Source organism: Alligator sinensis, unplaced genomic scaffold (genome assembly GCF_000455745.1).
Source record: "Alligator sinensis unplaced genomic scaffold, ASM45574v1 scaffold701_1, whole genome shotgun sequence".
NCBI classification, from domain to species: Eukaryota; Metazoa; Chordata; order Crocodylia; family Alligatoridae; genus Alligator; species Alligator sinensis.
The window spans coordinates 3,594,443-3,616,812 of record NW_005841915.1 but is presented as its reverse complement, the minus strand read 5'-3'; the positions used below and the strand labels follow the sequence as shown (position 1 = coordinate 3,616,812).

General features: G+C 42.7%; 1 protein-coding gene across 1 annotated transcript in view; it reads right to left on the bottom strand.

The window, feature by feature from the left end:
• The window catches only part of WDR7 (WD repeat domain 7), a 312,876-nt gene that overhangs the window by 273,234 nt on the left and 17,272 nt on the right, over positions 1-22,370 (bottom strand). The window contains 4 exon segments of the mRNA XM_025198163.1: positions 5,404-5,599; positions 11,488-11,708; positions 17,620-17,868; positions 20,608-20,749. Coding sequence (XP_025053948.1) covers positions 5,404-5,599; positions 11,488-11,708; positions 17,620-17,868; positions 20,608-20,749 — 808 coding nt within the window.

Sequence of the window (22,370 nt, the reverse complement as noted above, 5' to 3'; positions counted from 1 at the left end):
ATGCGGCGGCTAGTAAAGTGACCAAAACGCTGGCTTGCATCCATAGATGCTTCTCAAGCAAATCCCGGGACGTCATTCTCCCCCTGTACTCGGCCTTAGTGAGGCCGGAGCTGGAGTACTGTGTCCAGTTTTGGGCTCCACAATTCAAAAAGGATGTGGAGAAGCTTGAGAGAGTCCAGAGAAGAGCCACGTGCATGATCAGAGGTCAGGGAAGCAGACCCTACGATGACAGGCTGAGAGCCCTGGGGCTCTTTAGCCTGAAAAAGCGCAGGCTTAGGGGTGATCTGATGGCCACCTACAAGTTTATCAGGGGTGACCACCAGCATCTGGGGGAACGTTTGTTCACCAGAGCGCCCCAAGGGATGACGAGGTCGAATGGTCACAAACTACTTCAAGATCGTTTCAGGCTGGACATAAGGAAGAACTTCTTTACTGTCCGAGCCCCCAAGGTCTGGAACAGCCTGCCACCGGAGGTGGTTCAAGCGCCTTCATTGAACACCTTCAAGATGAAACTGGATGCTTATCTTGCTGGGATCCTATGACCCCAGCTGACTTCCTGCCCTTTGGGCGGGGGGCTGGACTTGATGATCTTCCGAGGTCCCTTCCAGCCCTAATGTCTATGAAATCTATGAAGTACTGGGCGCCGCACTTCAAAAGGAATGTGGCCAGCCTGGAGAAGGTTCAGAGGAGGGCCACCCACTTGGTGAGAGGGCAGCAGGACAGGCCCTACGAGGAGAGACTGAAGGACCTGAACCTGTTCAACCTCAGCAAGAGGAAGCTGAGGGGAGACCTGGTGACTGCCTACAAAAACTCATCAGGGCGGATCAATAGCAAATAGGTAGAGCCCTTTTCTCCCCACCACCACCTGGGGTGACAAGGAACAATGGTAATAAGCTGATGGAGAATAGGTTTAGGTTAGAGATCAGAAGGCAATATTTTACAGTTAGGGTGGCCAAAATCTGGAACCACCTTCTCAGGGGCAGTGATTTTTGGTGCCTCGGCACAATAGGATTTTCTTGCCACATGAGAGCCTCTTGCACAGCATCATTCATTCCTGCCTGTGACAGGGGGTCAGGCTAGATGATCTGATCAAGTCCCTCCTGACCCTACCTACTATGAAACTCTCTCTCTCTCTCACCTTCCCTCAAATATCCCAGGTATCCCAAGCACACACATACATACTGTGCCATCCAGGTTAGGAACTTATTTATGTGTAGGTGGGGAGAGAGAGAGAGAGAGAGAGAGAGAGAGTGTGTGTGTGTGTGTGTCATTGTCTGTATGATATATAAATTAGTGATCTGTGTATGTGTACTGAGCGTGCGGGTATGGACAATTGATTTTTGTCTAACTTTTGGGGTGTATAGTGTATGCGTTTGAATTGGTGATAGGTATGCATGTCCCTAGGCTGGTTTGGAAGTGTATGTGCCTGAGCTGGTAGTGTGTGCATGTGTATGCACCTAACTGATTTGTGTGTTTGTATATGTGCAATTGTGTCACACTCTCCTGTCTAACAGCACAATATTGAGATCCTGAGAGTTGGCCTGACCCCATAGGGCTACACAGTCTCCCCTATGCCATATGAGACATGTGCACCCCTTCCTCAACCATACAAGCCACTCCAACCTGGAGCAGACAGCAGTTCAGTCCTGGATCCAGGACCAAAGCTGGAGCTGAGCTGTTACCTACCCCAGACTAGTATTCATCTCTATGCCAAGGCTTCCTCCACCCACTTTTGACTGGGGGAAAAGAAACCTTCATCTTGGATTCAAGAAAATCTGGCACGTAAGAGTTTTTAACTAGAAGATGAATAATACTCAAAATTACAGCTTTAAATTCTTTGAGAAGACTTAAGGAGTCTAGGAATGTGTTTTACATAACAGAATGGGCAACATAATGTATGGAAAATCTAGGTATGTTGTAGCAAATTGAGTTACCAGTATGTAAAGTGAAGATCAATGAAAATAAGAAATTAAAATATATAAAACTGTTATTATCCTGAATCTGTCACTGAAGTCCATTTAATGCCCGGCTTCAAAGGAATAATTGGCTTGGGTGTTTAAGCACAAAATGGGAAAAGAAAAAATATTCAATAGCAGCATCTGTTACTTTAGCTTTTGTGGGTCCTGATGGGAAAAAAAAGTGATAGTTTAACTGCAAAGGAAGTATGGATTACTCTAGAAAATGGAAAGGAATGTTTAAAGTAAGCTCTCCTGAAATGTAACTGGAACCAATAGGAAGGTGGGTGGTGATGTGAAAATAGACCTAGTAGCTGAAAGTTTGTACAGTTTACTTGCATTCTTTAATATATACTTGGACAAATAACTAGCAAGAATATAAGAGCATTGGCTCAGACATGCAGGGATGAAATCAGGAAGTCCAAAGCGCAATTGGAATTGCAGCTAGCAAGTATGTGAAGGCAAACAAGAAGAGTTTCTACAAGTACAGTGGAGTCGCATCATACACACATTTCACTTGCACAAATTCAACTATATGCGCTAGGCAAAAAAAGAGAGAAAAATAACAATTTAAATAGTGCAGGAGATTCCACCCGCCATTCCGGTCCACTTCCAGGTCCTCCAGGGAGCAACAGAGGGCCTCCCCCGCTTGGTAATCAGATCGGCCACAGGGGGACCCCAGGTGTCCCCTAGACCCAAGAGGCACCAGTAGCCAAGCTGGGACCGGGTAATTTTGACTATACACGATTTTCACCTTACCCACTGACTTTAGAACCTAACCCCCGCGTAAGATGCGACTCCATTGTACGTTGGTAGCAAGAGGAGAATCAGGGAAAGTGTGGGTCCCTTACTGAATGGGGAAGCAACCTTGTGACAGGATGCAGAAAAGGCTGAAGTGCTCAATGCCTTTTTTCAGCTCAGTCTTCATAGGCAAGGTCAGCTCCCAGACTACTGCACTGGGCAGCACAGGTTGGCAAGGTGGTAAGCAGCCCTCACGGATGAAAGAACAGGTTAGGGACTACTTAGAAAAGCTGGATGTGTATGAGTCCATGGGGCCAGATGGGGTGCACCTGAGGGTGCTGTGGGAGTTGGCTGATGTGGCCAGACTACTGCACTGGGCAGCACAGGTTGGCAAGGTGGTAAGCAGCCCTCACGGATGAAAGAACAGGTTAGGGACTACTTAGAAAAGCTGGATGTGTATGAGTCCATGGGGCCAGATGGGGTGCACCTGAGGGTGCTGTGGGAGTTGGCTGATGTGGCTGCAGAGCCATTGGCCATCATCTTTGAAAACACATGGCAATCAGGAGAGGTCTCAAATGACTGGAAAAGGGCAAACATAGTACCCATCTTTAAGAAAGAGAAAAAGGAGGATCCAGGGAACTACAGACCAGTCAGCCTCACCTCAGTCCCTGGAAAAATCATGGAGCAGATCCTCAAAGAATCCATTTCTAAACACTTGGAGAAGAAGGTGATTAGGAACAGTCAGCATGGATTCACCAGGGACAAGTCATGCCTGACCAACCTGACTGCCTTCTATGACAAAGTGACTGGCCGGTTTTGTTCAATGACTTCACCAACGATAAGGAAGATGGCAGAGTGCACCCTCAGCAAGTTTGCAGATGACACCAAGGTGGAGGGAGTAGTAGATATGCTGGAAAGTAAGTCTACGATTCAGTGACCTAAACAAATTGGAGGACTGGGCCGAAAGGAATCTCATGAGGTTCAAAGACATGTGCGAAGTCCTGCACTTAGGACAGAACAATCCCATGCACCAGTACAGGCTGGGACTGACGGGCTGGGCAGCAGCTCTGCAGAAAAGACCTGGGGGTTACTGTGGACAATAAGCTGAATATGAGCCAACAGTGTGCCCCAGTTGCCAAGAAGGCTAACTGCATATTGGGCTGCACTGGTAGGTGTGTTGCCAGTAGGTCAAGGGAAGTGATTATTCCCCTCTGTTCAGCAATGGGAGGCCACATCTGGAGTACTGTGTCCAGGTTTGGGCCCCCCACTACAGAAAGGATGTTGACAAATTTGGAAAGAGCCCAGCAGAGGACAACATAAATGGTGAGGGGGCTGGGAGAAATGACTTATGAGGAAAGACTGAGGGAACTGGGCTTATTTAGTCTAGAAAACAGGAGACAGAGGGGATTTAACAGCAGCCTTCCACTACCTGAAGCAAGGTTTGAAAGAGGATGAAGCTAGACTGATCTCACAGTGATGACAGAAGGAGCAATGGTCTCAAGTTGCAGCAAGGGAAGTTGAGGTTAGATATTAAGAAGAACTGTCTCACTGGGAGGGTAGTAAAACACCCTCAACCCAGCCAGGGCTGAAGCTGCTGCCACTGATGTTGCCTGGCTGGGCTGGGGTCAGGCCTCTAGTGACGGTGCTGAAGCCAGAGCCAAAGCAGCTGCAGAAGGTAAGTGGCAGAGGGACAGGGGGGGGGGGGGGGGGGGGGGGGGGGGGGGGGGGGGGAAGAGTGGCATTTGGAGTGGTGGTCAAGCGGTAAGGGAAGCAGGCAGCTGGCAGTAGGCACAGACAACCAGTGGTAGGGAGGGCAAAAACTAGTGTAAAGCAAGTGGGAACAGGCAACAGAGGGGCAGGCATTGGGGGGGGCAAAGGCAGCAAGGGGTATGGGTACGCAAGGGTGGTAAGGCACCAGGGTATGGCCCTTCACTTCCTGTTGCTGCTTTCATCTGCCACATGGAGCAGATGAATTTAAGACAACCTCCAACAATTAGATTCTATACATGGAAAAAATTAATTCATTTATAATTTTCTATGTATGGAATACAATTATTGGAGCGGGGGAGAATCATCTTAAATTTGACATCTTTGGTTCAGTTAAATATATATAAATAGTACTTCAGAGGATCCTAAGGCACTTTACAAAACTACTGAAGTCTTAAAATACCCTGTGAGTAAGTAAATATAATTATTTCCCACTTTACAGATGCGGGGACTGAAGCAGAGAAAAGTTCAATCACTTGCCAACAGTCACAGAGGCAATCAATGGTACAACTAGGAAGGAAAACCCCCTCAGATTACAGCTTCTTTGCTTTAGCTTCTATAGCATGCTTCTTCCTTTGAGAACAAACAGTAATACTTAAGTCTGTGTCTTCAGCAGCTGCCAGTTCAAGTGTGTTAACTGATCTTCCTAAAGACAAGTGAGAAAATAACTGGGGAAAAAATCCCAAGGCTAATTATATTTCTCTAAATATAATCAAGTTAATTTCAACTGCTGACTGTATTTAAAAGCTACCAACACTAAAAATTCTTAGGAACACTTCATATATTTGAAAGTCATATTTCCTAAAGATAAATTCATGGTAAAGAATCTATAATTATTTGCTCTGAGATGTAAAGTCATACAGAACTACCAGCACGTCTCAGACAGAATTTAGCCCTCAATAAAGGAATATTTTTTCCATGCACTTGTATTTCTTCTTACCAGTGTCCATTTGCCAGACATACACAGATCCATCTGAACATCCTACCACCAGGTAATCATCTGAAGGTCTCCACTTAATTACTTGAATAGGGAAAAGATGACGAGAAGCAAGCATGATGCATTTTTTCTCTCGTAGACTCAGAAGTCCTACTGAGTGGTCACTGGCAACAGAGCAAATGCAGTGCTGGACTCTTGCCTGAAGACAAAAATAAATCATATATATGTATTAATCATGTACCTATTACTTTGACTTCTGTGACACTTTTTATAAGAACACCCAAGGTACATGTTGGATAATAAAAATTTATGTTTTATAGAAATGATGCCAAATGTAAGATCCTATTCCACCTAAGTGGACTTAGACACCTAAATGTGATCCGATTCCACCCTGTTCAGGACCCCAATAAACAGTTCATGCAAAAAGTTGACTTGCTGCTTTCTGTGACTTAGTCTTATGGCTCGGATAACAACATTAATATTTTTTCTCTCTTTCATTATTAGGAACCTGAGCAGGGTTATTTATTCTTACTTTATGTTGTTCTTCATCATTTTCCTGTAATGAAATAGCTTACCCAACACAATGAAAGACACTGCCTGCAGTCCTGCAGCAAGTCTGTGCCACTGATTTCAACTGAGCTCTGCTTGTACAGACATAGTTTAAGTCCATACTACTACTAGGAAGACTTCATCTCTACTTTATTTATTTATTTAATCATTTTAAATGGCCAGAATATACCCAATACAAGCTAAAGATTTTGAAGGACATTTCTATCAGAACAGGCATCTAATATTCTTCAAGTTTCATTTTGTATTTAGTTGACTTTTCAAAACAGTATTTTTTGCAAGAAAAACCATTAAGTCAATACCTTATTTTCTATTAGCATAAGCTGTGATTTTTCTTACTATCACAATAACTGAAAGCACAAAACTGTGGCTTTGTAACTAATCAATAAATCAAATAATTTAAAAACTGCATTCATCATATTATGTTTTTACATCCACTTTACTAATAACAATTCAAACACAGTAATAATTTATCCAATTAGTATTTGTTATAGCACACAACATAGAATCAAATTCAGGCTCAGCAAAGAATGAAGCATTTGTTAAATTTCAAGAGCCCATTTAAATTACTTTTCTGAATATAGACTTAAGGCACAATACTTATGAAGACTTGTGCATAGGATTGATTCAGACCGACTCAGTGGGAAGTCCAAAGATCGCAGTGTCAAATAAAAGTATTTATGGGATATGAGTTATTTTAGTATTTTAGGTTAATATTATGCATTTAATATTATAAAAAGATGGTTTCAATTTAATCCATCCAAAAACACAGCTAAAGGAACACAATAGAAACACATACTAATTAGACTGAGGTAATTTTACAATAGCATCTGGAGATATTGAATCATGAATTCTACTAGTATAGAAATGAACCCTCAGCCCAAAATCATCAACAACTTCCAAAATGCAATCATAACCAAAGGGTTATGTAAAATATGAAACATCATAACCAGAAGGAAATATTATTCTACCTCCTGCTTGCCACCAAACAACTTCGAGGTAAACAGACTATTCCAACTTTTCTCTGAGCCTAATCCGCATAAAATGAACTGTTCCAAACACGAGATTTTACCACACCTTCAACTCTCCTATGAAATAGGAACTTTCATTTCTACCTAGGAGAACTTTTACAATCTTTTCTCCTACGCCTGAAGAAGGGTGCTTGTGCCTGAAAGCTGGCAAATAAAGATTTTTTTTTGCAAAAATCTAGTTGGTCTAATAAAAGACATCACCTCTATCAAAAGTTCTGAATCATACAAAGATATTATCTTCTTTTCAATAAATACCAAATTCTGCAACTGTTAAACTAGCACAATGAAAGTGTACCAGATGAGCTATATTCTGATCCAAACAGAGTTTTCACATCAGCTTCAATGGGAGAAAGAATATGCCCCATGAATTCTTTAACGCCTCAAAAGCACAACACATGACCAAGGCACTATGAAATCCACAATCTTACAGTGATATCAAAGTTATATACAAGCATACATTAGGAAAATCATGCCCAGTGCTAAATAGGCATCAAAAGTATAGATATATAGACCACAGAGCAGGATTCTAAAGCATATAGACCTTGCATTAATATAATGCCCTGACCGGTTGGAAATGAAGGAAAATATACATGATTAGTTTCACTGTTGTTTTGACTTGTTCTAAAATATTGACAGTAACTGTGCCTTGAATACCTTCATTAACATTTGACAGGACAAGGCATGGGGTGCTACTGTCCTTTTAGAAACAACAACAAATTGTTCATCAATGTACAACTTAACATATGGAAAGCATGGGAAAGTACTTCTTTGATTACCATTCTTTTTAGGAGCTAAGACAAGTGCTAGTCAACATAAGACTACTAAAAAGAAAAGCAAAATATACACTCCACAAAAGTTAACCAAGTATAAGCTTTACTAATTGATTCAAAGTATTCTATCTAAGTATGCAGAATGTAAATCAGATTTAAATTTTATTTAAAAAAGGGTTTTCCTCCAAAATAGAGGTTCTTTACTTAGAATGATATATATTTGCTAATTCATGTATGCAAGAGTGCCCTCTACAGCTTACTTTTGTGATTCAGTTATTTTAAAAGCTATTTAAAAATAGTTTCATGAAAATGGAAAACAGAAAGAGTATCATCATCCACATTCAGGTCTTGATCCTATAAATGTTTACTTATACAAATAGTCCATAGAATTATTTGTGTAAAGTGACAGAAAGGAGTAAGTGTTTGGAGAGGAAAGGGAGGGAAGAAGAAAGCTTGCATAGTACATCGGGGGGGTGGGGTATGTGTGTGGAGGAGGGAGGAAGAAGAAGGGGGCTTGATAGGAAAGTCACATTGCCTTATATCAGGTCTGAAGCCCCCCAGCAACCCAGAAGTTGGACAGCTCTGGTATAAAGGTAATGGTGGCACTATTTAAATACAGGAATATTTAATTAACTTTACTTTATGCCCATATGTTTATAACATTTTACTATACATTAATATGCATCACAGACAAAAATCTATGCTTATAATTATTCTCCCTCAGTTACCCTGTAAAGTGTAATTACTTTTGAAAACTAAAATATGAGAAAAAAATAATCCACCTGTGAAAAATATATTAGTGATCTACTTCTCAAGTGAAAGAAGCAGTGCTTCACTGGATACTATGGGTCTCGGTTAGATTTTTAAAAAGCCTTCTACAGAAAGAAACAAGCACTTCTCACTAAACATGGCATGAAGTATAACCTGCATATACAGTATACTAAATAAGCGTTCTGGTCAGGAGTTAGGTGAGGTTTTATTGAACCTAGTGAGCAGAGACAGTAATTCAATAATCAGCACATAATGTGGCTAGCTCTCATGTGCTCAGAGGAATGTTTGCTTGGGATTTAGCAAACATGCTCAGATTGTGTTCTTCGCTTTTTAAGTATCATCCAGGCTCTTTGGTCTTTAAGCACATCTACTGATATGTTCTAAACTACCAGAACAACTGAACAGGTCATTAAGGTAGAAGTAATTCTTCCACTTGGTAAATTACCATTTGAAGCAAAGCTGATAAGACAAATAAATATACTGTGTGCTTTTCTGAAAAGGATGCCAGTTTTAAACTCTGGAGGAAAAAACAGAACTGTAACAAAAAAGCTTAATTATTATGGTAACTCATCTGCACTGCTTTCAAGCTGGCAGCAGTTGCACTGCCAGCTGGTTTCTCCAAGGGTTCTTAAATCTGGCCATAAAAGCTTACTCAAAGAAAAAGGAAGACTAGGGATTATTTTTTAGCATTTTTTAAAGGAGGATTTAAAATTATGCAGATCAATAAACAATAATTTTCTAGTGTATGGTTTTAAGTGTTAGATGAAATTCAGATAACCGATTCAGAGAGTAAAACCTTGCAGTATAAGAAAGTATAGTTTTCTCCACAACTTGCTTATTCCTAGAGCCTACAAAATACATTCCTTCAAGGGGAAGGCTGAGGAGCTTTAAAAACTGAGAAGATACAAACACATGGCTACCCTTAATTTTTGTCATGTTTAATTGAAAGAAGCAGTAGATCATCCTTCACAGGATAGATAAATTGTGGTTTAAAAAAAAATAGATTGGGTATTTACAGCAATATGAAGACCCTAATTTACCATAGTTATTACAATTAAATAAAGATGAATAGGAGACTAAAAGGAGACTATATTTAAATAAAGATGAAAAAGGAGACCATATTTAGTGCTAATTTTTTTTAAATTTTTCAAAGAGGGGACATCTCTACCATGGGAGAATGTGCCCTCTCCTGCCAATCAGCGACTGGTGGGATACGGAGCATTCTCCTGGGGTGGGGACCCTTCCAGGATATCTATGGCAACTGTTGCTTCTCAGCAGCTGCTAGCTTCCATTTAACAGACAGCTCTCTTCCCAGACAACAGAGAAGAGAAGAGACACTTAATGGGCTCCCTAGGAAAAGGGGCGGCTCAGGGAACAGTTCTCTAGTGCCCCCTTGCTGGAATGCTTGCCTGTGAAGCTCTCCAGCCGTAGCACTGAAGGACCATCTATACAGTCCAGGTCCCAAGTTATTTTTCTACCAGAAGAAATTTCTTTCAGTAGAAATGAATGTCCATACACAGAACGTATTTCCTTCTGAACAAAACTTCTTTCAGAAACAAGAATCAAGAGCCCCAGGGCCACAGACTTGACACCTACATTCTATAAATTGTCAAAGGAGAGGTAGTAAGAACAAGCATGAGGATGGAAAGAGTAAGCAGGCTTGCAGATTACAAAGATAGAAAAAGCACCAAAGCTGGGGCATATACAGCGATGAGTGAGGAAAGCAGGATGGTCAAAGCACGGAAGGTATATTAGCATTACTGTCAATAAAAAATAAGTCAGATTATAAATAAGTGCCCTTTTGCCCCCGAGTCTAACTTTAAGGTAGCAATTAAGACAGAATTCAGAGTTTGGTCCTGAGGATAGATCCGTAGACAAACCTTTGCCTCTACTGTCATTGATCTAAGAGTGAAGCATTATTCTACTAAGTCTTCCTAACGTATAATTTAGCATGCAATACCATATTCTGGCTGATCACAGGTTCAAGTAAAACCCAGCTTCAGTACTCACCAAAGATACTTCAGAAACTTGTTTTTAATTTTAAGAACAGTAATTTGCAACAGTACTCCCAGTTCATTAATGTGAGCTAGCAAGGTTCTACTGTGTTACTAATCAATTCTAATGCACACTAGGGAAGACAAAAATATCAACAGTACAACCTACATATTGCAGGGTATCAAGGAATGCATGCGATTATAGAAGCGTAGATTAAATTTCAGTTTTTAAAACAAAAGCAACATGATATTGACAGAAAGTGTTTCGAGCAAAATATGGTTAGCATGAGATAATAAAGTAACAAGATTGAATAGTCATGTACCTACCCACCATAAGAGCTGCACAAGTAACCACCCTCTCTGTGCTTTACCACTCCTGTCTCTCTGCTTTCTCCTGACCTGGGGCCATGTTCACATTTCATTACCATCAGCACCTCCTTTGCAGCCTCTCTTAACACCCATGTCAAAGGGCTTTAATATCATAAACATAGAAATGCAAGATAAACAGACTTTAGCAAAAAAAATAAATTACAGAACAACCAAGTTGCGTACTAAACTGACAGGCATTATTGTTTCCCCTCTTACCACCAGTTGGGACTTTGTCTTCATGGTTCTTACAGAACATATGGCTCACTGCTGATGCTATGTATTAGACAGAAAACCAACTGACTTTTAAAAAGAAATAAAGCATTGCTTAAACTACTCTTAACTGTCCAATGAGCTAAAAATCGAAGTCACAGGGTAGTTTGTTTTGTTTCTAACTCAGAAGTTAACTTCTTTTAAATGTCAGGGAATTATGCTTTGGCCAACATAAGCCACCCAAAGCATAAATCCTTTGTGTTTTCTCCAACGTATCAGTGTATATTCACAATCTTTAGAAGGATTCTATTTATATAAGTTTTGAAAGAAGATTGTATTTATGATACAAGCATGTATTTAGTTAGTTACACTTACACTACAGTTTTCCGGTGGAACTAGGAGCTGCGTTATCTCTCCGCCATGCACGCAGAAAATATGTTTCATTTCGCCAGAAAATATGTCCCATATAATGACTGAAAAATCCACACCACCTGATACCAAATATTTTTGGTCATAACGAGATGAAACCTGATGAGGGTACAGTAAACACGTGATTTTGTTACGATGACCTCTAAGAGCTCTGTGAGGTGGCCAACCTAGAAAATTAAAAAAGGGGAAAAAAGAAGCAGGTTTAAAATAAAACAAACCATTAATTCACATATATTAAATAATAGGTTTTACATTTCTGTTTCACATTTTAAAACAGAATTAAAAAATGGCAGGAACTATTGTTAAGTTGTATGTGAATTTTCGTTCCTGTTTTTAAATATTCATGACATTTTACATTTTCTGCTTGCACTGAACTCTTCTCGACTTTTTTTTTTCTTTTTTTTTTTTTTTTTAACTCCAAAGAGTGAAAAAAGCTAAAAACAATTGTTTTTTACCCTTAAATGAGAAAATGACAACAGAATGATCTATATAAGGAGGCTGTCAGAAGGAAAACACCTTCATCATCATAAAACCCAGACTTCTGGAAACTTGAACAAATACACAATATTCATATATATTATGTGTGTGACTATGTCCCAGCCACACTAGGGATGATGCCATATTGTTTTAGTCAGTGCATTGTATTTTGCATTTTCATGCCGAAGAGTTTGAAATTTAACATGGAGATAAGTCACTGTACACAGCTGTCAGCACCTGCATCTCTCCACCCTTCTCATCAAGGGTCTTGTAGACCAGCATTTCTCAACCCATGGGTTGTGACCCAGAAGTGGATTGCAAAAACATACGAAAGGGTCATGAACAAACTTTAAAAAGGGATTCTTCCCTAAAGGAGAAAAACATGGGAAACTGGGCAGCAGGGGAAAGGCAATTAATGCTCACACAGCTCTCCACTACCAAGTTTCCGTACCCGTGGGGAGACCCATAAGCCAGATGACATGGCTCTGGAGGCAGGATCCGCCTCATGGGCCAGAGGTTGAATACCAGTCAGTGTTCTATACAAATGGAACAACAAGCAGGTTGCCAATTACCATAATTACTCAAGTAGAAGATGACCCTGATTATGAAATGACCCCCCAATAATTAGATTCTATACCTGAAAAATTATAAATCTGTTATAATTTGCCAGGTATAAAATCTAATTATTGGAGGTTTGCTTGACTTTTTCAACCTCTCACTAGTACAGCAAGGAAAATAAATCTGAGGGGTCAGGTAGTCCCTTTGCCTTCTTCCCCCCACCCTCCTTTCCCAGTTTCTTCCCTCCTCCTTACTGTCAGACCCTGCTCTCCTTGAACAGATGGAAGGAAGGAAATCTGAAAAAAACTGACCTTGAAATTAACATAACTGTATAAATTTGCATATAGTACCCATGGACTTAATTCATCCATAATTGATGCATTTGAACTATTTTTGCAACTGCTACAAGTTTTAGCACAGGTATTCCATAAACATACTTTTAAGTAGCACTTTAGCACGTACTTAGAGACGCTACAAACTATGCACAATATTTGTCCAAAGCCAAAAGGGCCATGATTAGCAGTGCTCCAATACAGATTTTTAGGGCCGATACGGATAGCTGATTTTTAAGGAGGCATATCGGCTGATACCAATTTGATTTCCGATACACAGCCTGGCAGCTTGAAGAGCAGCATCCAGCTGGTAAGTCTGTTGTGGTGGAAGGGGAGAGGGAAGGGAAGCAGTGTGTGGGTGGGGGGGGGGGGGAGGTCTGATCGAGGCCCCTGCAACAGGGGAGGGAGTGGGGCTGGGGCTGGGACAGGCACTGCCCAGCCACAGCAGGGCAGGGCATGGGACAGAGCCACAAGTGGCTTGTCTGGGGGGAGTGGGGGGCTCCCATCACTGCATGCACCCTGGGAAGACATGGGGGAGTGACACCCACATCTGCGTGGGGCAAAGTGGCGCAGGCTGGTGCTGCGGGCTGGGACTATGCCGGGCTGGGCTTGGGGTAGGTAGTGGCAACAGTGAGGGACAACGGGGCTGGGACTGTAGACTCCTCAAAATTTGCCAAAGCCCACCCCCTCCCAGCACCACCACCACCAACCCTGAGCACAGCCCACTCCAACCCCCACCAGGAGGAGCCCAGCAGAGCCCTGGCCCCAGTCTGCACTGGCAGCCTGCCTCACCCCACGCAGATCTGGAAGCTCAAGCCCCCCACTCCCTAAGTCCTCCCAGATTACGCACAGTGGCGGAAGCTGCCTCTTGGGCAAGTTGCGGCTCCATCCTATGCCCACCCCAGCTGGGCAGCACCTGCCCCAGCCGCAGCCCCTCCCTCAGTGCAACAGCCTTGATCTGCCCCTCCATGCCCCTTCCCTCCCACCACAACAGACTTACCAGCTGCATGCAGCTCTGCAAGCTGCCGGGCTGTGGTCCGCTCAGCCTACATGCTGCACTGTGGCTGCACACATGCACAGGGCATTTATTGGCCACGTTAATCGGCCATACCAGGACATTTCCGATACAAACAATTTTCTTTATATTGGTGCCAATCCAATATCAGACATGATGTATCAGTGCACCTCTAGTCATGATTTACCACATAGTTCATTGGCCTGGGCCTCAACAGTCAACAGCATTTCAAGCCATGGTGACCCCACAGCTCAGCACTGCTCAGTATGTGTGTACACTCCAGATAGTCCCCCACAAAGGATCTATGTGCCAATTAGCCCCCACTCATGATTGGAACTGGGTGTTCTTTGTCACAAGCCCTGAGATTCTCCAAAAATGTATACGCAGATGAGATACAGGGCAACCAGGTCTCTGCCCTCATGAAGGGCAGCGCCACACTAATCATATGCACCAGGCTGAGAGAAGGGGTGATATAGGGATTCTGGTTGAACTGTTTGTGACCCTATTTGGTGATGTTTGCCAGACATTTAAGGCTGGTGAAGAAACAGGAATCATTAGAAATGGAAAGGAAAGGTACAACTCAGCTGTGGAAGTGAAGACAAACTTGAAATGTATTCAGTGTAGTGGCTTACCCCAACTTGAAAAAGAGTTGATGCAATGGGCACTGCCACATATCTCATTCAGACAGGCTGCACTAACCTAGTCCTATGGTAGCTTCTCATGAGTATGTTGGCCTAATATGGGCCATGTGTTCTATAGTCATGCTCAGTGCTAGCTGCATTTAATCAAATTCAGGGTTGGTTCTCATTATGGAGCAGATATTGCTTTTACTTGTACAGCAAGATCAGCAATGTATTTAAAGGTGGCTTCCTTGTATACGAATGTAAGGCATGGGACTTTTTACCCCACATTGATTGGTGAGATGGGCTGATCTTGTATTTGAGTGAATACAGTAGTTCAAGAGGTGGGCCACTGGGTCTATGAGAATTAGATTCAGAACACTTTAAAATGAAATGAAAGACCCTAGGCACTCAGAGATTCTGAATTTCTACCAGGCCAATAATGCCCGGTGACCCAGCCACAGGAGCACAGCTTCCAGCCCCCCACAGCTGCAGACCAGCTCCCTTCTGGCTGGAAGCCATGCCCACACTGCAGCCTTGAAAAGGGGGGAAGGGAGACAGGGGGAGGGGACAAGTAACAGTGGTTCAGGTGCAGCTTCTCATGGCTCAGCCACAGCATGGGCATGAGCACGGGAAAAGCCCTGCAGCTCTTCAGGCTGGATTCCGTGGTTCCACGAGCTGGATCTAGCCCACAGGCCACATGTTGCCGATCTCTGACCCAGACAAAATAGCCAAAGGACAACTGACCTCTCTAGCCAAAGTGAAGGGGGAAAAATGGAGCCTCATTCATCTTATAAGAAACCACATGGAACGGGCCAAAAGATCCTCTTGTCTCCACAGAAAGAATAAGGGAAACAAAAGAAATTTTAAAAAGTCCAAAATAAAGTTTAAAAAAAAAAAAGGGGGGGGGGGGGGAAAAACATCAGATTCTAGGAGCACCTATAGGCTAAAAATGCAGTCTGATGAGATTACAGCTTTATCTGAAGTCAAGACAGTTACGAGGAACTGGGGGGTTGGGAAGTGTGGATACCCTTTATGCCCTCAGTATGAACAACTAGAAGAAACGGAGCATATATCCGACACAGGTACTGCTAAGGCAAAACGGTCTCAAAGCTCACACAGGTACAGTGAAATGTGCATCTGGATTAGCATTCTAAGGACAAAAAAGGTATAAACATCAAGGACAACTAATAAAAAGCACTTTTTTTAAACCCTCTTTTTGCAGTCATCACCTGTATAAAACATATAAAGCACAGGCAAGTAATGTGCTGACCTTTTCACAAATATGATTGTAAAATAGCTTTTTCATTTACCTGCACTTGAAAGCATTTAAAGCTAGAGGTGCACCAATACATTGGTCCCATACCATTGGCACCAATAAAAGAAAAATTGACGTTATCGGCAATCAGCTGTTTTTGGCTGATGTGGCCGATAATGTCGGCAATAAATGCCATGTGCATGTGCGCAGCTGCAGCTTAGCATGCAGGTGGCCAGGAGCTGAGCCCAGCAGCATGGAGAGCAGTGTCCAGCTGGCAAGTCTGTTGTGGGGGAAGGGGCATGGGGGGGGCAGACTGAGCCTCCCACAGTGAGGGAGGGAATGGGGCTGGCGCTGGGGCAGGCACTCCACAGCTGGGATGGGGCGGGACATGGGGTAGACCTGTAAGCAGCTCATCCGGGGGACTCACGGAGGGAGGGGGGCAGCTCCATGTGCCGCACACATCCTAGGAGAGCATGGGGGGGAGCATGTGCCCCCTGGATCTGAGTGGGGTAAGGGCAGGATGCTGCTGTGGGCTAGGGGCAGTACCAGGCTCCTCCCAGTGGGGGGGTTGAGCTGGGGCTGCACTTGGGGGTGGGGCAGCAGTGGTGCTATGGGGTGGGCTGTAACCACCCCAAAATTCACTGTAAACCCCCACCCTCCATAGCAGCACTGCCACTGCCCAGCCCAAGTAGAGCCTAGCCCAGCACCCGCCCACCAGGAAGAGCCCAGTGCCACCACTGGCCCCAGCCCACAGCAGCAGCCTGCCCACCATGCGCAGAGCTGGGAAGGGGGAGCACACATCCCCTATGGCCTCCTGGGGTGTATGCAATGGCAGGAACCATCCCCCACCCCCCCATCCCCAGATGAGCCGTGCCTCCATCCCATCCCACCTAAAACGTGCAGCACTTGCCCCTGCCCAAACCCCACTCCCTCCCTTACTGCAGAGGCCTCCATTGCCCCCCTTACCCCCTCCTCCACAACAGACTTACCAGACAAATGCTGCTCGCCATGCTGCCAGGCCACATATCAGCAATCAGATCTGTATCGGCTAATATGGCTCGTTAAATATTTGCCATCGTTATTGGCCCAAAAAATCTCTATTAGTGCATCCCTATTAAAAACAATAATAATTTGTTCCAAAATTCTGAAGCACAACAGCATTAGGTAAGATCGAGGCCCAAATGGCGTTAATACACTGGCTTCCTATGCAGGCTATATTCAGTAGTTGTGCTCCAAAACAGAATTTTTCCTCATACATCCCCCACTTGTAAGTCAAGCACACTTTTGAGGGATGTGGCAGATTTTCCCAAGCATGCCTGTTCACCAGTGCATTAAGGTGTCTTCTCTAGTCTCCATGTGCATCTTGGAGTCCCAATGCTCAACTGTGCTTGCCTGCTGCATCGGCACAAGGACATTAGAGATGGGAAGAATTCTCAAACCTTCGTACAACCTTCCCTTGCTTAGGGCACGAAGATGGAAGCCGGTACCTAGTTAGTATGTTTTAGTATACACTAGTTCATGCTTTAGCATATTTTAGGAATAGCATTCATGAATTTGTGAAGGAAGTTGGATCAGACGAGCCTTGAGGTCCCAACATTACGATTCTACTAAATAGACTATTTAATCTACATAGCAGACTTCCCTGCAGATAAAAGAATTTGGGGATCACCAAGGTTCCTTCTTCATTTCCACCCCTATTCTAGAAACAGATTTGTAAGAGGACTTAGTGCTGAAAAGTGCTGGTCTCCTGAGCGTCTTTCATATATCAGTGTAGCTTGAAGATGATCATCTTTGCATGGCTAATATTTGTTTGCATACCTCTCCTGAACATATGCTCTCCTTGAAGAAGCTGAACTATAGCAGTTTGTGTTGCTGGCACAATAATAATGCTTCCATCTTCACGACCACAAACCAGGCGTCCATGTGCTGGAATATACACACTAGCTGTAACTTTGAGCGGTTAACCGCTGTTTGGTATTAAACTCAATTGATCAATAATTCCAGCAGGATGGGGAGTGAGTTTATTAAAAGCTTCTTGCAAGGAAGTTGAAACTGTCATTTGCAACCCTGTTTAAAAAAAAAGAGTTATAAAAATAAGATTATTTTCTATTTCAGCAGCTTCCTAGATAAAATTCCAAATCCCCTCTCTCAACACTAACATCATCCCATGAATTAAATACAAAGTAGATAGTGGAATTAATTTAGCCACCACAAAAATGCAGCCATAAACACACATACAAACACTAAACAGGGTGGTAGAAGAACTGAAAAATAATGTATCCAGTTTAAACAAGAAGAGAAACTTACTTCAGCAGAAATAATCAACGTAACTTAAATTTGGGAAACAGACCCAGTTAATAGCTTCAAAACTCTCCTGAAAAACACTGCGAGTCAGCTGGGTTAAAAAAACCCTATATTTTTTATTTATATTAATTTTTCTTTATTAAAAAAACAACTACTTAAAATTAAGGCAAGTAAACCAGATTAAGCTAGCCTACATTTTCTATAATTCTTAAAACCATTTAAATTAAATAGAAAATAAACGTTCAACCAGTACATTTGCTATTGAAAGTTCAAAGAAAGCCAAACCACTGAAATGGCTAAGCACCTCAAACCCAAGTTTGCTGAAACACTGAACTGATGTAGTGAGTAAAAAGCAAACAAAAAGACAATATTTTCTGTTGCTCCAATTACATCGATTAAATAACTAGTTCATTCAAAGTCGAAACACCCATAAGAAACTAAAGAAACAAAAATGTCTGTTTTCAAGCACAGTGCAAGAAAGATCTACATACAATACTTTTTGTTTATAATTTAAAATTGATATGATAATTTATATGATAATTTAAAATTATTAAACAACATATTTCTCTAACTATAAATTACGTTTTTGTAGGCATGACTGAAAGAGAAACTGTTTTATAGAACTGTGAGTAACTTGCATAATCTTTACTCCTTCTGTACAATGGTGCTTGCCTGAAACGGCAACAAAAGTAACAAACAATGGCAGCAGAGAGAGGGGAAATCTATAACACATGGATGTCCAATTTCTAAGCTGCCAGGGACCTCCTTCTGTTCCCACCTACACACGCCCCTCTCCCCACTGCTTCACTGTACAAAGGAGGAAAAAAGAGCCTGGAGACTGGCTGCTTTTGCAGCCAGGAGCACATGGGAAGCAGCAGCCAGATGAGATGCTGTCAGATGCTTCAACAATGCAAAAAGACATGGGGAACGCTAGTATAGTGGGGAGTAGAAGTTCTAAAGCTGCTTCAGTCTACTTATCAAGGCCAGCCCGCCGACCTACTCCTTGCCCGGAGGCAGGGCTGGAGTGGAATCTGTGTCCCCTCGCCTACATTTCACCACTATCCTGGGACCCACTTTCTTAGCTGACTCTCCTTATGTTGGCCAGGGAGAACTATAATTCCCAACATAGGTTTACCACGTGAAGACATCCTACAATCAGAGGCTGCAGAAAAAGTCCCTACCATAGCTTGCAGGTAGGGGAGGCCTCTAGAGCTCTTTCTAGATATACTATGGAGAGAGAAGTATGGTAAGCCAGAAAGTGTGAAAGAAAAAAGGAGTGGTTCTATTAGGGCAGGTGTGAGCAATTATTTTGGCTGGAGGGCTGTTTAAGTTTTAGTGAGCTGCCAAGGGCTGCAAGGGTAGCTCCACCCCTTGACAGGTATTCTGCCCCCTGGTCGCCATCTTGGGACTGGAAGTCCTGCCCCTAACCTTTATCACCGGAAGTCCCTCCCCTTGCCACTAAAAGTCCCCCCCCTTCCCCCTAAAATTATTCCTCGGGGGGGGGGGTGCCATCTTGGAACTGGAGAAAAACCAAGTCATGCACTAGAAGTCAAACATCTACTATAATATTTTAATTTTATTACCAAAAAATATAAAAATATATATATATATATATATTTATATTGTGTGTGTGTGTGTGTCTTGATTTGTGTGTATTTGTGTAGTGTGTGTATATACATATATATATATACATATATATACACACACACACACACACACACACACACACACACACACACACACATATACACGGACACACATGTACACACGGACACACACAGGTGATGGCATAATAGTTCAAAAATAATCTTACTCTAGTATATTGTGCATGAGGGGTTTGTGGGGAAAGTGTGAGGTGTAGGGTGTATATATATGTTGGGGGTTATGGGCAGGGTAGGGGACCTCCCCACATGCCCCCCCAGGGCACACAGCCCTTCGCACTAGCAGCGGCAGCAGCAGGCAGTGGGTCTTCAAAGTGCTCATGGCCCATGCAGATGCCTGGAAGCACACAGCTCTAACCAGTTCTGGAAGCTGCATGTAGCAGCAAGAAGCAGAGCCAGACCAGCCTGCCTCTATTGCATGAGGCTCACATGCAGCTTCCAGGACTGTCGGGAAGTAGGAAGCGGGCTCACTGCCACTTCCAGTAGAGTCCTGGGGGTTGCACATGATGGCAGGGAACCCAGCCCTACTGCTGGCTCTAATGTGCAGGGCTTCCCCCCAGTGGCGCACAGGTCCAGGGAGCTGTACACGGGCTGCGGAGAGCCCTGTGCAACAGAGGTGGACTAACGGGACTCCGCTCCTTACCACCACGTGCAGCTCCTGGAACTGGCCATCAGGTGGCTATGCCTACGCGGGCCATAACTACCTCAAGGGCCAGCCACCTGCTGCTGCTGCCACCAATGGTAGGGGCTGATGTCTTGCTTACCCACAGGGTACGCATACCACAGTTTGGACACCCTGATTTAGAGGAAGCTAGCTAATAAGGTTCAGACAGCAAATCACCTTCAGCAATGTCTTGTTGCTCAAGTGTATTTGGCACGCTCCAAATACACAGTCTCCCTGAAGAGTCTCCTTGGATTAGAAGTTTATGGAAACATTCCCTGCGTCCATAGAAGAACCGAGTGACAGGAGGACAAATTAGTAACTGTAAAATAAAAGAAACACAATAACATTTTTAGATGCATGTAATAGGTGCCTAGCCTTAACAATAGCCTTTCTTCTCATCATCTACTCAACTGATTTTGCTATGAAAAAACAGGAATTGGAGAATAAAATGCCCAGAAGAAAACATAATCAACTTGCAGAGCACATTACAGATGTGCCATATATGAGGAATAAATGTTAAAATATGTATTTTAACGGCAAAAGAGAACTGAAGGTGTGACATATAGTTTAAGAAACAAATGTGATTAGAAATATGCTGTATTTGCTGTCTGTGTACAATGCAGGCTTCACTCTCTAAATGTAGAGCACACATAATGATTAAATTAAAACTAAATTTATTTTTGTAACCATCTTGGTACAAAATCATTTGTAAGGTAAACAAATACATTAATTTGTACATTTTTTTTTTTTTTTTTTTTTTTTTTTTTTTTTTTTTTTTTTTTTTTTTTTTAAGTTTCTCATTTTTTTGTAGCACCAAATATATCAAGGTCAAGTTATACAAGAGCAAGTTAATATATTTGGGCTTAAACCCAATAAACAATCTAGAAGTCCAAAATGTCCATGGAAATAGCTCCCATTAAGCAACTGTCTAACTTTAGGGCAGTGATTCTCAACCAGGGTGCCATGGCAAGCGAAAGTGCCATGAGATCATTTCAAGGGTGCCACGAAGTACCATGCAATATTAGCACTATTAGGTGTGCAAACATGATTCTCAAGATAAACCCAGAGATTACAAATAGGGAATCCACAGTGTTAAAAATATTTTGACCTGTTATGGTCTATCTTGGCACCTATACACATGACAGAGCTATGCTACGAGTCTACTGAAGCATGCTAATTAGCACGCTCCTACAGCCTCCACGTCACAGCATCCCTGCCACTTTAGTTAAAGTGCCCCTGCAGGCCACTTTGAAGCATGGGATGCTGAATATACATGATGCTGTGGGCGCTTTAATTAGAGAGGCTCTCAGAGCCGCTCTAATTAAAGCGCCCCCCCCCGAGCACGTGTATAGATACCCTTCGAGTCCTTTGCAACTGCTGTACTATTTTTCTGTAGGCAAAAACTGAATAAAAAAAACTAAGAGATGACATTTTCCAAGGGATGCTTCACGCCTAATGAGGGATGCAGCATTTAAAAAAAAAAGGTTGAGAACCACTGCTTTAGAGGAATATAAACTTATTAGACACTTCCCAGTTTGATTTTAGTGACCACCAGGCATCTAAGGTTGTGCTTCACCTCATGCCCTGAACTGTCCCACTTCAAGAAGTTCATCATTTTGTTCCTCACCTATCCCAATGAGCATCGAGAAACCACATATTTCTTTACCTATGTCCTCTAATGTCTAACATACACTGACAAAATCAAAGTGGTTTGGGATGCTTTCTTATAAAACAGGGCCCTGGAGAAGGAAGTGGTAGTGAAAGACCAGGTCACCTTTATACAATTGCTTTTAACTGGGGCATTCACACAAGAAATAGGAAACTTGGATTCAATTTTGCTTGGCATTAATGAACTGAAACCCCTAATCTTCTACTTCTAAGAGCACTATAACCACTAATTCATAGACTATTTAGGGTGAGAAGCACTCAGTTCCTCCTGC